At 42.5% G+C, this 14,660-nt stretch overlaps 1 protein-coding gene across 2 annotated transcripts in view; it reads right to left on the reverse strand.

Moving 5' to 3' along the window:
• The window catches only part of sp2 (sp2 transcription factor), a 37,495-nt gene that overhangs the window by 8,291 nt on the left and 14,544 nt on the right, over positions 1 to 14,660 (reverse strand). For both annotated transcript variants that reach the window (XM_043674746.2, XM_087977720.1), the window contains exon 4: positions 9,764 to 9,974. In XM_043674746.2, the coding sequence (XP_043530681.1) occupies positions 9,764 to 9,974 (211 nt within the window). The remainder of the gene's footprint in view (positions 1 to 9,763; positions 9,975 to 14,660) is intronic.

The following is a 14,660-nucleotide window of genomic DNA, read 5'->3' on the forward strand; positions in this document are numbered from 1 at the left end:
TAATACGGTTTCAATATGCTCAATGACATACTCTATACCATTTTCTTCCTATCTGGCATCTTTACTAGATAATTCACCTGACTCAAGTTTTTCTCAATTTGATAGGGACCACTAAACCTGGCTTTGAAGGGATCTCCTATCACTAGCAACAGTACTAACATGTCATTCCTTCGGGAAAACATCCAAGTCTCAGAGCTTTTATCTGCCACTTGCTTCATTCTATACTGTGCCCTCCTCAGCTGCTGTCCAGCTAACCCACCTACTCGATTTAATCTCTCCCTCACCTCTGATACATAATCTAAGTGTGAGATCTCCAACTTCGGTTCTGTCAATTTTGCTTTAATTAATTTCAAAGGGCCTCTCACTTCATGCCCAAATATTAACTCAAAGGGAGTGAACTGAGTAGATTCGTTTGGGGCATCTCTAATGGCTAACACTACGAATGGGATACTTTTATCCCAGTCATTCGGGTAATCCTGACAATACGCTCTCAACATGGTCTTCAAGGTCTGATGCCACCTTTCTAAAGCTCCCTGGGATTCAGGATGATACATACTGGATTTAAGGTGCTGTATACCTAAGCTATCTATAACCTCCTTAAACAGCCTAGCAGTAAAATTTGACCCTTGGTCTGACTGAATCTCTCTGGGTAGCCCATATCGTGTGAAGAAAGCTACTAACTCCTCTACCACCCTTTTTGCCTTGATACTCTGTAATGGAATTGCCTCTAGACATCTGGGATACACATTAGATTACTTACAGGGTGGAAACAGGCCCTTCGGCCCAACAAGTCCACACTGACCCGCCGAAGCGCAACCCACCCATACCCCTACCCCTACATTTACCCCTTTAACCAAACACTATGGGCAATTTAGCGTGGCCAATTCACCTGACCCTGCACATCTTTGGACATCCATCATGGTTAATAAGTACTGGTTCCCACTTTTAGTTCTTGGGAGGGGGCCTACACAATCAATTATAACCCGTGTGGAAGTTTCTCCAAATGTGGGAATTGGCAACAAAGGTGCTGATTTTATTACCACCTGTGGCTTACCTACCATTGAGGCAAAAGTGAGGACTGCAGATGCTGGAGATTGGAGTCGTGTGTGTGGTGCTAGAAAAGCACAGCAGGTCAGGCAGCAACTGAGGAGCAGGAGAATTAATGTTTCAGGAAAAGCTCTTAATCAGGAATGAGGCTGGGAGCCTTGGGGGTAGAGAAATAAATGGGAGGGGGTGTGGCTGGGGGGAAGGTAGCTGAGAGTGTGATAGGTGGATGGAGGTGGGGGTAATGGCGATAGGTCAGGGGAGGGTGCAGCGGGTAGGTGGGAAGGAAGATGGACAGGTAGGACAGGTCATGAGGGCAGTGCTGAGCTGGAAGGTTGGAATTGGGACAAGGTGGGGGGAGGCGAAAAGTCCTTGGAGGAGTGGGAGGGGGAGTTGAAGTGTTTGACCACAGGGCGGTGGGTTTCCTGAAGATGTCCTCTCAAGTGTTCTCCATCACAGGAATTGCAAAACCTGCGCCCACACCTCTCCCCTCACCTCTGTGCAAGGCCCCAAAGGAGCCTTCCACATCCATCAAAGTTTCACCTGCACTTCCACAAGTCATTTATTGTATCCGTTGCTCCTGATGCAGTCTCCTCTACATTGGGGAGACAGGACAACTACTCGCATAGCGCTTCAGAGAACATCTCTGGGACACCTGCACCAACCAACCCTACCGCACCATAGCCGAACACTTCAACTCTCCCTCCCACTCCACCAAGGACATGGACCTCCTCCATCACCACTCCTTAACCACCTGACGCCCAGAGGAAGAATACCTCATCTTCTGCCTCGGGACTCTCCAACCCCCATGGCATCAGTATGGATTTCACCAGTTTCCTCATTTTCCCCCCCCTCTACCTTATCCCAGTTCCAATCTTCCAGCACAGGACCGCCCTCACGACCTGTCCTACTTGTCCATCTTCCCTCCCACATATCCGCTTCACCCTCCCTTCCGAACTATCACTATTACCCCCACCTCCATCCACCTATCACATTCTCAGCTACCTTCCCCCCAGCCCCAACCCCCTCCCATTCATCTCTCCACCCACAAGGGTCCCAGCCTCATTCCTGATGAAGGGCTTTTGCCTGAAACATTGATTTTCCTGCTCCTCAGATGCTGCCTGATCTGCTGTGCTTTTCCAGCACCACACTCTCGCTTATCTACCATTTGGCATCTATGACACGTTTTGCAAAGGTTAACCACATCCTTGTGCATTCCAGGCCAATAAAAATGTTTTTGTACCTTAGCCGGAGTCTTTCATACCCCAAGGTGATCTCCTACAGGTAGTTCATGTGCTACCCATAATACTCCCTGTCTGTATGCTACCGGCAACATAATCTGGTGCACTCTGGCCCATTTCTCCTCTGCACTAACCTGCCGTGGTCTCTATTTCTGGCTTAGGATTCTATCTTTCAGTTAATAACCCTCCAGAATATTCTCTGGCTCCTTTTCGGAGTGTGCATTCACATGTGTATCTTTTATTGTCCTGTCTTTCTGTTGCAAGTCTCTTAGTCTTTCAGAAGTAAACACTTCTCTCTGACCCTCTGCCTGTTCAGCTTTTTCCTGCACCATTACATCAAACAGGTATCTGCTAACTGAACCTCAACTCCTTCATCTTTCTTGTTACTTTTCTCTTTGTGCTATGACTTATGGTAGTGGGATCTGGCTACTACACAGTCTGGGAAAATACCAGGATATTTCTTTTTAACTCCTTGGTTTCTTCGTTTTCCTTGGGCTTCTCCACAACAAGGGATGTTGCTCCCAACTCGGATCCTGCCAAATCATTCCCAAGAGCAAATTGAATTCCTGGAACTGACACTCTGTCAATCACTCCCACTGTTACTTCCCCAGTCTTAAGTTAGCAGTCTAACCTGATCTTACATAAGGGAATGCTAAATTTCTGTCCATCCATCCCACAAATTACCACACTCTCGGGTAAAGATCAGAAACAGTGCCTGCTCGCTCATCTCTTTTTATTAGTGACTGGTTAGATCCTGTATCTCTCAAAATTATAACTTCTTGTCCTTCTCTCCCTGTTCTTTCTGAATAAACTTTACCCACAGAGGCAAAATCTTTGTAGAAATCAGGTACTAACTCCATACCCAGCTCCTGCCTAGGCTGTGCACACTCCTGCAGCTCCTTGGCTCTTCTTGGGGGTCTCCTTTACTCCCTTCACTAATGCCACTGGCTTAGCTTCTTTAACCACAGCTTTTCCCACAGCACTTTTCTTTAACGACCAGCACTGTGACTTTACATGTCCCACTTTCTGGCAGCGAAAACACCTTGTAATCTTCTGTGTCCCACTCCATTACAGTGAACACACCTGAGGCCTTTCACCTCCTGTCCACCCTCTTCGGCTTCTTTATCCTGTGGTAAATTCTTACCAGTGCGCTCTGCTCTTGGTTTAGTAGTGTAGGATCGCCCCTTCTCCCAATCTCTATCCCTCACAGGACAAACTTCTGGCTGGCAGCTTGTCTTATGCACTGACATGTACTCATCTGCTAATTCTGCTGCCTTTCTCACTTCCTGAACTTCCTGTTCCTCCACATGAATTCTTACAATCTCTGGAAGTGAGTTTTTAAACTCCTCCAGCAGAATAATCTTGCTTGGAGTCTCAAAAGGTCTTATCTATTTTCAAAGCACGCACCCATCAATCAAAATGACTATATTTAATTCTTTTGAACTCAACATAAGTCTGCCCTGGTTCCTTCTTTATGTTTCTGAACTGCTATCTACATGCTTCTGGTACCAATTCATAAGTACTTAAAATAGTCTGTTTAACCTCTTCATAATCTCTTGACACCTCATCCAACAGTGCTGCAAATACCTCACTAGCTCTGCCTACCAGTTTAGTCTGAACTAACACTACCCATAAATCCTCAGACCACTCCACCTGCCTAGCCAATTTTTCAAATGAAATAAAGAAGGCTTCAACATCTTTCTCATCAAAATATGGCAGAGTTTTGACATATTTATATATATTATTACCTTCTCATTTAAAATTCACCTGGACAGATGCATGAGTAGGTGGGGAGCAGAGGGATACAGATGCTTAGGAATTGGGCAACAGGTTTAGACAGTAGATTTGGATTGGCTCAGGTTTGGAGGGCCGAAGGGCCAGCTCCTAGGCTGTAAATTTCTTTGTTCGTTAACCTCCATTCTGTTAATTTGACTTTGCTAAGTCACAACTTCTCAAGTTCAAATTCTCTCTTTTTTGCTCAGCTAAAAATCTTCTCTCTCTTTTTCCTCTTTCTTTCTCTCTTCCTTTATCTTCTAACTCCATCTTCCTTAATTGAAATTTAAAATTTTCTACCTCTACTGCACTTGTCTGTTTCTCTGACCCACCTATGTGTTTGAGTAATTCCCTGACAATTCCAGCTTTACTTTTGTCCTTAGTCAAACCCCATTCTAACTCACTTGCTAATTCTAAAAGTATGGCCTTTTTCTTTCCTTCTAAACTTTCTTGGCAAATTTGAGAAACATCTTCAAGTTCCAGAACCTCTTTCGCAATTTTAAGAGCCATTTCTCTCACTTTTAATTCAATCAACCACAAGTCATCGAAAATAAACAAACTGCCTCATCTACATTTTATTTAAAGATCTGGGACACTAACCTCCAGGTGTTTAAATCTGCTGGGATATTTCGTACCCCCAAATCTGTCTAAACCAGTTCAAATCCTGTACCCAAGCCCCCAAACTGTTATGAGACGGGGCAAACACTCCTGCTTAATTTAAAGCAGCAACTCAAGAGGCCAAGAACTATTTAAAGTAAATACTAACAACTTTATTTCTTAAAGTATAACAGAGAATAATTAACTAACAACTATTTACAACTCCTTCCTCTAACCTATCTTTTACGTTCCCCTTTGACAATACTAGTCAGATATAACACCCAATTAAGATTTACAAAACAAAACTTCTTATCTCAAAACCAGGCAGCTTTCAGTTTTTTCTGTATTCCTGTATTCTTTTCTTCTTGTTGGGGATACTGCTTTACAGGTTATTGATCGATAAAGGTACCTTTAACAGAGCTATTTTTCAGGCAGTCTTTACATGCTGATACTTGTCAGTTCTCCTCCCAACTGTTCAATTTCCCCCAAAGCATCGGATTGTGTCGTTGGCTTTTAAGATTGTCATTATACTCAATTCAAACTGGATTGGAGTTTGGTATTTTTTGGGGTATAATTTAAACTGATTAGCCTAATTCAAATTTGTTTTTGTTTCCAGGCAACCAGCTACCCTAACTGCTGACAAAAACGTTACATTATATCTTTCTTCATAACACTTGGTGCTGTGTCAGGTAGTTCTGTTGCTTTTAGCTCTCTTAAAGGCACAGTACGCCCACATCCTCATAACACAAATCACTCAAATAAACAAGCTCAGTTCATCTTCACCAGAAATGCAAATTTTGCAGAACAACAAGAGACAGAAATGCTGAAGAAAGAATTTCCAGAATTACATGCAGTAAAGTAGGATTTGAAAAACCAAGGGACCATCAAGTTATACTAAATGTTTACATTATAGTAAATCTTTATAAACCACTATTTGCACTGAACATAGGTACATAAGGAATTTATTAGAATAGCACCAAGAATGAAGAACTTCATTCTTCATCTGTGGACAGACCGGAGTTTATGATGGCACTGTACATACCGTTAGTTTGCCATAACTAGAGTGTGCAGTTTTGGTCATCACACTAAAGGAAGGGTGCAATTGCATTAGAGAGGGGTCGGAGGAGCCTCACCAGTATGTTGCTTGGGCTGGAGCAATTCAGCTATGAAGAGAGACTAGACAGGCTGAGAAAGCCGAGAGGGCACCTGATTGAGGTGTGCACAGTTCTGAGGGGTATAGACAGGGTAGATAGAGAGAAACATTTCCCCTTAGTTCAAAGTTTGTGCGAAGATTTGTAGCTCGGGTGCTCGTTGCTGTGGTTCTTTTCGCCGAGCTGGAAGTTTTTGTTGCAAACGTTTCGTCTTCTGTCTAGGTGACATCCTCAGTGCTTGGGAACCTCCTGTGAAGCGCTTCTGTGGTGTTTCCTCCGGCATTTATAGTGGCCTGTCCCTGCCGCTTCCGGTTGTCAGTTTCAGCTGTCCGCTGTAGTGGCCGGTATATTGGGTCCAGGTCGATGTGTTTGTTGATGGAGTTTGTGGATGAGTGCCATGCTTCTAGGAATTCCCTGGCTGTTCTTTGTTTGGCTTGCCCTATAATGGTAGTGTTGTCCCAGTCAAATTCATGTTGCTTGTCGTCTGCCTGTGTGGCTACTAGGGATAGCTGGTCGTGTCGTTTCGTGGCTAGTTGATGTTCGTGGATGCGGATCGTTAGCTGTCTTCCTGTTTGTCCTTAGTACATGGATCAATACAAAGGGAGTAGAAGGCTAAGAAGGAATTTGGTGACAATATTTTTCACCCAGAAAATGAAAGTTATCTGGAACTCACTGGCTAAAAGGGTGAAAGGGGCTAGAAGCCTTCTATAGAAAGAAAGTGGTTAAACTTGAGAGGGTGCAAAGAAGATTTACAAGGATACTGCTGGGATTGACGGGTTTGAGTTATGGGGAGAAGCTGAATAGGCTGGAGCATCGGAGGCTGAGGGGTAACCTTACAGAGGTTTATAAAATCATGACGGGCATGGATAGAGTGAACAGCTAATATCTTTTTGCCACGATGGAGAAGTCCAAAACCAGAAGGAACAGGTTTAAGATGAGGGGGGGAAAGATTTAAAAAGGTCCTGAAGGGTAGCTTTTTCATGAAGAGGGTGGTAAGTGTATAGACCTAGTTGCCAGAGGAAGCAGTGGATACAGATACAATTACAACATTTAAAAAGCATCTGAATGGGCATATGAATAGGAAGGGATTAGAAGGGTATGGGCCAAATTGTGGCAAATGGAACTTGGTCAGATTGGCACATAAGGTCTGCACTGACGAATTGGACTGAAGAGTCCGTTTCCGTGCTGTATGACTCTATAACCCTCAAGCCTTTAAGAAGTATTCATACGAGCACTTGAAATGCCATAGCATACAAACTTGAGTGTTGAAAATGTGCTGAAAAACAGGATTTAAATAGATACATGCTTGATAACCAGTGTGGACACAATGGGCCGAAGGGCCTTTTTCTACGCTCTAAAATTTCCATGACTCTAAGCTGGGGTTTACTTCTTAGAACAAAGAAGACTAAAAGGCAATTTCCTGGAAATGGTCAAAATCACAAACACCTTAAGTGGAGTGTATTAGCAGTTCTGTTTCTAATGGCAGGAGGGTTGGTAACTACAGAACACATAAGCAGATTGGCAAAATAACCTGTAATGACATGAGGGAGTATTCTTTTATAGCAGTAGTTGTGATCTGGATGTGCTGCCTGAAAGGTGAATGAAAGCCTTTTCAAAAATAATGTTCACAGGGACATCAGATATGTACTTGAAGGGAAGGTGAATTACAGCACTCCAGCAGAACAGCAGGCGTGATGGGAGCAACTAATGGCTCTTTGGGTCAGATCTTCCCCTTCCACATTTTATTATTTATGATTCTAGGTATAAATAAATGGAATTGTAGAATGTAAATCCAAACAAAATTCCATTAATAAATAATAGAAACTGCCTCATCAATGTTTCTGCTCACTCTATGTTAAGCAACAGTACAAAATGTTGAATATGTATGAAAAAGTGAGCTGGATCTAAGACAGGAAAATAGATTTACACTTCAGGTATACTCCGGATTCAGCCTCAAGGACTTTTTAATCTTAATTTTGTCTTGTCACACCTGCCGTCCTCATTCCATTATTTGTTTAAAAATTATTTTTCCATTTAGTTTATTTCCCTCGCTACACAATTCTCAGAAGTACTGTAACACAGTGGAGACTGAGGGAGATCAGGGAACTCAACTCCAACCTCATTTGTCTGATGCCAGCTCCAATTGAGTGAGTAATACAGAAGCAACTGCTGTGAGCACGGTGCTGTTTCATGCCAGTGGGTCATATATCAGTCATGAGGAGAAAGTGAGGACTGCAGATGCTGGAGATCAGAGCTGAAAATGTGTTGCTGGAAAAGCGCAGCAGGTCAGGCAGCATCCAGGTAATAGGAGAATCGGGCTTATGCCCGAAACGTCGATTCTCCTGTTCCCTGGATGCTGCCTGACCTGCTGCGCTTTTCCAGCAACACATTTTCAGCATATATCATTCATGAGCTATTTCCAACTGGAACAGTCAAATGGCTCATGGGCAGGAATCAGCGAGTGGGGAGAAGGGGTTCTTTTTCAGGTTGGTGACCTGTGACCAGTGAAGTTCCACAGGGATCAAGGCTGGGACCGCTACTGTTTCTAATATATAATAATGACTTCGAGCCAGAGAGTGACAGAAAAGTACAGCATGGAAACCTTCGGTCCAACTCATCCATATATCCTAAATTAATTTAATCTCATTTGCCAGAATTTGGCCCATATCCCTCGAAACCATCCAGATGCCTTTTAAATGGTGTAATTGTACCAGCCTCCACCACTTCCTCTGGTAGTTCATTTCTTACATGTACCATCTTTTGTGTGAAAAAGTTGCCCTTTAGGACTTGGAGGAAGGAAATGAATGTCCTGCAGCCACAAAAATAGATGGAATGGCAGGCAGTGAGAGGGATACAAACAGGTTACATGGAGATATTGATAGGTTAAGTGGGCGAAAAGTTGGCAAATGGAGTACAATGTGGGAAAAAGCAAAGTTGTTTATTTGGAAGAGAGAACTAAAGAAAAGTGTAAGAGTATGGAAGTTTTACTGCAACTGTACACGGTGCTGGTGAGACCGCATCTGAAGTACTGTGAACAGTTTTAGTCTCCTTATTGAAAGAAGAATATAATTTCATTGGCGAAAATTCAGAGAAAGTTGATTCACAAAGATGATTTCTGGTATGGAGGGATTGTCTTAGAAGCAAAGGTTAAACAGGATGGGAAAACAACCACTGCAGCTGAGAAGACTGAGAAATTATGTCATTGAAACATATTGGATTTTTAAGGGGCTTGACAGGATAAATGCTGAGAGGATGTTTCCCCTCATGGGACAGTCTAAGACCACAGGGTAGAGTCTCAGAATAAATGGGGGCAGTGATTTACGGCTGAGATTAGGAGGAACGTCCACTGTGGGAGGGTCAGAATTCCTCGCCTAATAGAGTGAGTGAGTGAGTGAGTGAGTGTGTGTGAGTGACAGAGTGCATGTGTGTGTATGTGTATAATTACAGGGAAAGAACAGGAAAGTGGATGTCAGGAATGTCATATCAGCCATGATCCTATTGAATGGTGAAGCAGGCTCAAGGGGCTGAATGGCTTACTCCTGTTCCTATTGCTTACATAGAACATAGAACAATACAGCACAGAACAGGCCCTTCGGCCCACGATGTTGTGCCGAACATTTGTCCTAGCTTAAGCACCCATCCATGTACCTATCCAATTGCCGCTTAAAGGTCACCGCTTACGGTATTATCCTTTTCCTGAACAGGATGGCAAGTGCACAGAAAGTTTTGCCTTCATCGTCAGTGGGTCAAATGCTGTCAACCCTGACCTAACAGCACTGCAGGAGGCACCTTCCATTACATGGCCTGCGGTGGGCTCAGCGACACCTTCACAAGGAATGATAAAGGGATGAGACAACAAGGGTTGCTCTTATCACTCATGTTTACATCACATACATGAACAGGAGAAAAGGGAAATCCAAAGGTAGAATTAAAGACAGGAATGAAAAGAAAGCACACCTTTTCTCACCATCCTTGCAATTTGGACAAGTGCAGGCCATTCTTTTCATCTTCTTGTTCTGTTGCACCTGCTGCTCTGCAATCTCATCAGCTGGTAAGGCTGGTTCCATGTGTAGCTGGCTAAGCTGGCTCGAACTCAGTCCAGTGATAGTGATGTTGTTGGCAGAAACTGGGGACATGACCCCTGCCTGCACATTTAACTGTTGCTGTCCTGTCAGGATTAAAACAACATTTTTCATGAATTAGGAAGAGAACTTTACAGCTGAACAGGAGACCATTCAGACCATCAGACCTGTGCTACTTGCCTGAAAGAGCCATATATTCAATTATCCATATTCTAGTCTCCTATCCTGATTCTTTTTCTATGTCATATGATTATTCACTTCCCTTATAAAAGTTGTTAATGTTTTCACTACTGTTTACATTGGGTTATCCATGGTTTAGCAATCTTTTGTAATAAAGGAGTCAGTCTGCAAGGAACATGGTGCTGTGTTTTCCACTATACACAGGTGGACCACACTGAGAACCGAACTGATAATTCTAATTTAGTTGTCAGTGCAATTCCTCACAAATTTGGGATTAGACAGCAAATATTGTCCAATTAGAGAATCATATCTAATGGTGGACATGGTTTTGCAAGTTCTCAAAATGTGGGCTGGTTCGACATGGTCAGTACCTTATTGTGAACAGCCAAAGGGACATGCTCTTCGATATTATCTTCCAGTCTTTGAGGTGTATGATCTACAGACTTGGCATGAGACCAGAACTGAAATTTAGTTCTGTTCTTTAATTTGCAGAAATAAAGAACATGTACATGGACTATGCCTGTTTCAACTCATCAAAACGGTCGACAGCCATTCACTGTGCATTCTGCAGGCAATGCCCTGACCAATCAACTCAACCTGCTTGGTTTAAAATGTAAACAAAGGCTGGCAGTTATCAGTCGATCATCATTAATAGGTGCATTCTCCATGGCAGTGCTTCTACCAGTCAATGTCTATTTACCAGCCAATCGGTTCCTGTCTCATGTGGTATTAAACATTAGTTTTCCCCTGGAATTGGCATTCTAGTAAATTATCCTGGTAAGTATAGGATGAAAAGCTTTGACATAATGTGTCATTTTTCAGCAATCCCTCACATTCTGTACTACCAAATGACAGCTTCCATAATTTCTTATGATTTGGGATTCCTACTAGATCTCCTCAACTTCTGCCTTTCAATGGAACTATTAACAAATGCCCAAATCAAAAACTTGACCAAACTTCAAAATTACTTCAATAGTTGGAAAATAATTCGCAATTTCCTGTAGTTGTGCCAAGTGTTATATAAATGCAAGGCTTATTTTTCTTGTCACTCTCCTTATCCCTGGTATTATCTTAATGAAGCTCTTCTTCACTCAATCTATGGCCTTGACAATCTTCTCAAAACAGAAGTCTAAACAGGGGATCCTAAAGGAAGTTTTCTCATCCGATAGGTACTGAATTCCAGAATCTTCAGTTTCTATCGCCCTGCAACACAATAAATAGTGGCCCAGTTGGCAGACCCCACATCACTTGAACAAATAAAACACAATTCCAGATCTTAACAATCCTTCAGGAGAAAACCTTTCTCCCTGACTTCCCTTTAAATTTTCTGCCAATGAACTAATGTCCCTAACTTCAGTTATTCAACTATTCATCTAAAATATCTGGGGTGAGTGGGGGAAGCTGTTAGGATCAGAAAACAATGGGACAGGATACATGGAGGGATGGTGACAGTGGTGTCTGGAACATTGTCTGTAAGTTATGATTCTGTGAGTTTGACTACATCAGGCTGTTGCCTGACTGGTCTGTGAGACAGTTCTCCCAATGTTGGCACTATCCCCCAGATGTTAGCGATGAAGACTTTGCTGGGTTGACAAGGCGGTTCTGCCATCGTCTTTGCAGTGCCTAGGTCAATGCCAGGTGATCCATTTGGTTTCATTCTTTGAGACTTTGTAATGACTGATACAACTGAATAGCTTGCCAGGCCATTTCAGAGGGCAACTGGGAGTCAACCGCATTGCTGTGGGTCTGGAGTCACATGTGGGCTAGACCAGATGAGGATGGCAGATTTCCTTCTCTGCAGGACATTAGTGAACCAGATGGATTAACAATGGTTTCATGATAATATTCTTAATTCCTTAGTTTCTGGATTAATAGCCCAGTGATAATACCATTATGCCACCGCTTCCCCGATGTCCTGGGGACGAATTTGCGAGTGCAGTTGGAGAGGGTTTAAACTAAAATGAGAGCAGGATGGGAATCTATATAGGGAGATGAATGACAGGAAAATAAGAACTAATTGTAAATAAGAAAGGTGATAGACAGAGAATTCAAAGGATAGAATCGAGCAGGGGCACACTGAACGTGACTAAGAATGCTGAAAAGACAAGCCTTAAGGCCTTATACCCTCATTTGTGAAGCACTTGCAATAAAATGGATTAATTAATTGCACAAAGTGATCTAAATGGGTATGATTTGGTAGGCATTACAGAGATATGGATGCAGGGTGACCAGGAATGGTTACTGAATATGTAGACGTTTCCAGTTTTTAGAAAGGGAGTCAATGGTGGTTTCTGTGACTTGGGTTCTGAATTTAAATAAAATAAATGATGATAGAGTTGCCAACTGGCTATGATAAATTGGGGATCGTTGTTTAAGGGATGAAGGTAGCTAGGCAATGGCAAACATTTAAAGGATGTACGAACAAACTGCAAACATTATTCATTCCAGTCTGGCATAAAAATAAGATGAGAAATATGGTCAGACCATGGTTATCAAGGGAAATTAAGACAGTATTAAATCCAAGGAAGAGGCTTACAAATTATCCAGAAAGAGCGACAGACCTGAGGTTTTGGGAACAGTTTAGATTCCAATAAAGGAATACAAACAGATGATTAAGAAGGAGAAAATAGAGTTTGAGAGTAAGCTTGCAGGAACATACAAACTGATAATAAAAGATTCTATAGATAGCTGAAGAGAAAAAGATTAATAAAGATGAATATAGGTCCCTGATAGTCAGAAGCAGGGGAATTTATAATGGGGAACATTGAGACAATTAAATACATATTTTAGTTCTGTCTTCATAGAGGAAGGCACAAATAACATCCCAAAATATGGGAAACACAGATGTATAATGGGAAGGAGGAAATGAAAGAAATTAGTATTAGTAAGGAAATGGTATTGAGGAAACTAATGGCAGATAAATTCCTAGGGCCTGATAACCTTTATCCCAGAGTAGTTAAGGAAGTGGCGGTGGAAATAGCAGGTGCATTGGTGGTCTTCTAAATTCTATAGACTCTGGAACAATTCCTTTGAGTTGGAGGGTAGCAAATGTAAACCCACTATTTAAGAAGGGAGACAGAGAGAAAACACCAAATTATAAACTGGTTAGCTTCGTAATGTTAATGGGAAAAACGATGAAGATCATTATAAAAGATGTAAAGCAGAGCACTTGGAAGATTGTGACAAGATCAGAGAGTCAGCATGGATTTACAAAGGGTAGGTCAAGCTTGACAAATCTGCTGGAATTTTCTGTGGATGTATCTAGTAGAGTGGATAGGGTGGAGTCAGTAGATGTGGTTTACTTAGGTTTTAAAAGGCCTTTGATGAGGTCCAACATGAGAAATTAGTACTCAAAACTAAAACGCATGGAATTGGAGGTTGAAATGGATGGAGAACTGGTTTGCAGACAAGTAACAAAGAGTTCTTTTTCCGAGGGGTTAGACAGTGACTAGTGGGGTAGTATAGAGATCAGTGCTTGGATCCCAGCTATTCACAATGTATATTAATGATTTAGATTTAGAGGAGACTATATGTCATATCTCCAAGTTTGCAACTGACACAAAGCTTGTGGGAGGATGGGCTCTGAGGAGGATAGGAGCCATGATGCGGAGGTGTTGGAGTGGGGTGGACAAAGTTAAAATTCACACACAAGGTTATACTCCAACAGGTTTATTTGGAAGTACAAGCTTTTGGAGCACTGCTACCTGACAAAGGAGCAGCGCTCCGAAAGCTTGTACTTTCAAGTAAACCTGTTGGACTATAACTGGTATTGTGAAATTTTTAATTATGAAGAGGAGGCAGAGATGCCTCAGTGCAATTTGGACAAGTAAGTGGGCAAATGCATGGCAAGTGCAGAATAATATGGATAAATGTGAAATCATTTACTTTGGTTTCAAAACCAGGAATCTGAATGGTGATAAATTGCTGAAGCAAGGTGCTGCTTTGAGGCCTGCGTGTCCTCATGCTAAAAGCTGCTGTTGCTATAAGCATGCAGGTGCAGTAGGCAAATGGTATGTTGGCCTTCATAGCAAGGATATCTTACACAAGGCAATGCAATATTGTGTGCCATTTTGGTCTCCTTACTTGATTGGTTAGAGGAGAAAGTGAAGTCTGCAGATGCTGGAGATCAGAGCTGAAAATGTGTTGCTGGAAAAGCGCAGCAGGTCAGGCAGCATCCAGGGAACAGGAGAATCGACGTTTCGGGCATAAGCCCTTCTTCAGGAAAGATTGGTTAGAACTTGGTGCTAGGCACCGAGCCAGGCCAGGTGTCAGATCTCTCGATGGAAGAGCGTTCTGGTGACAGTGAACACAACTGCCTCACTTTTACCATAGCCATGGAGAGGGATTGGAGCAGACAGTATGGGAAGGTATTTAATTGGGGGAGGGGAAATTATAATGCTATTAGCCGGGAGCTATGAAGTATAAATTGGGAACAATTGTTCTATGGGAAATGCACAACAGAAATGTGGAGGCTGTTTAAGGAGCAGTTGTTGCAAGTGTTGGATAACATTGTCCCACTGAGACAGGCAAGGAATGGGAAGGTGAAGAAGTCTTGGATGACAAGAGGAGCTTCTCGTCAACAGGAAGAAGGA

This window comes from Chiloscyllium plagiosum, unplaced genomic scaffold (genome assembly GCF_037043375.1).
Source record: "Chiloscyllium plagiosum isolate Xiang-an unplaced genomic scaffold, Cpla_swu_hap1 HiC_scaffold_32, whole genome shotgun sequence".
NCBI lineage: Eukaryota > Metazoa > Chordata > Chondrichthyes > Orectolobiformes > Hemiscylliidae > Chiloscyllium > Chiloscyllium plagiosum.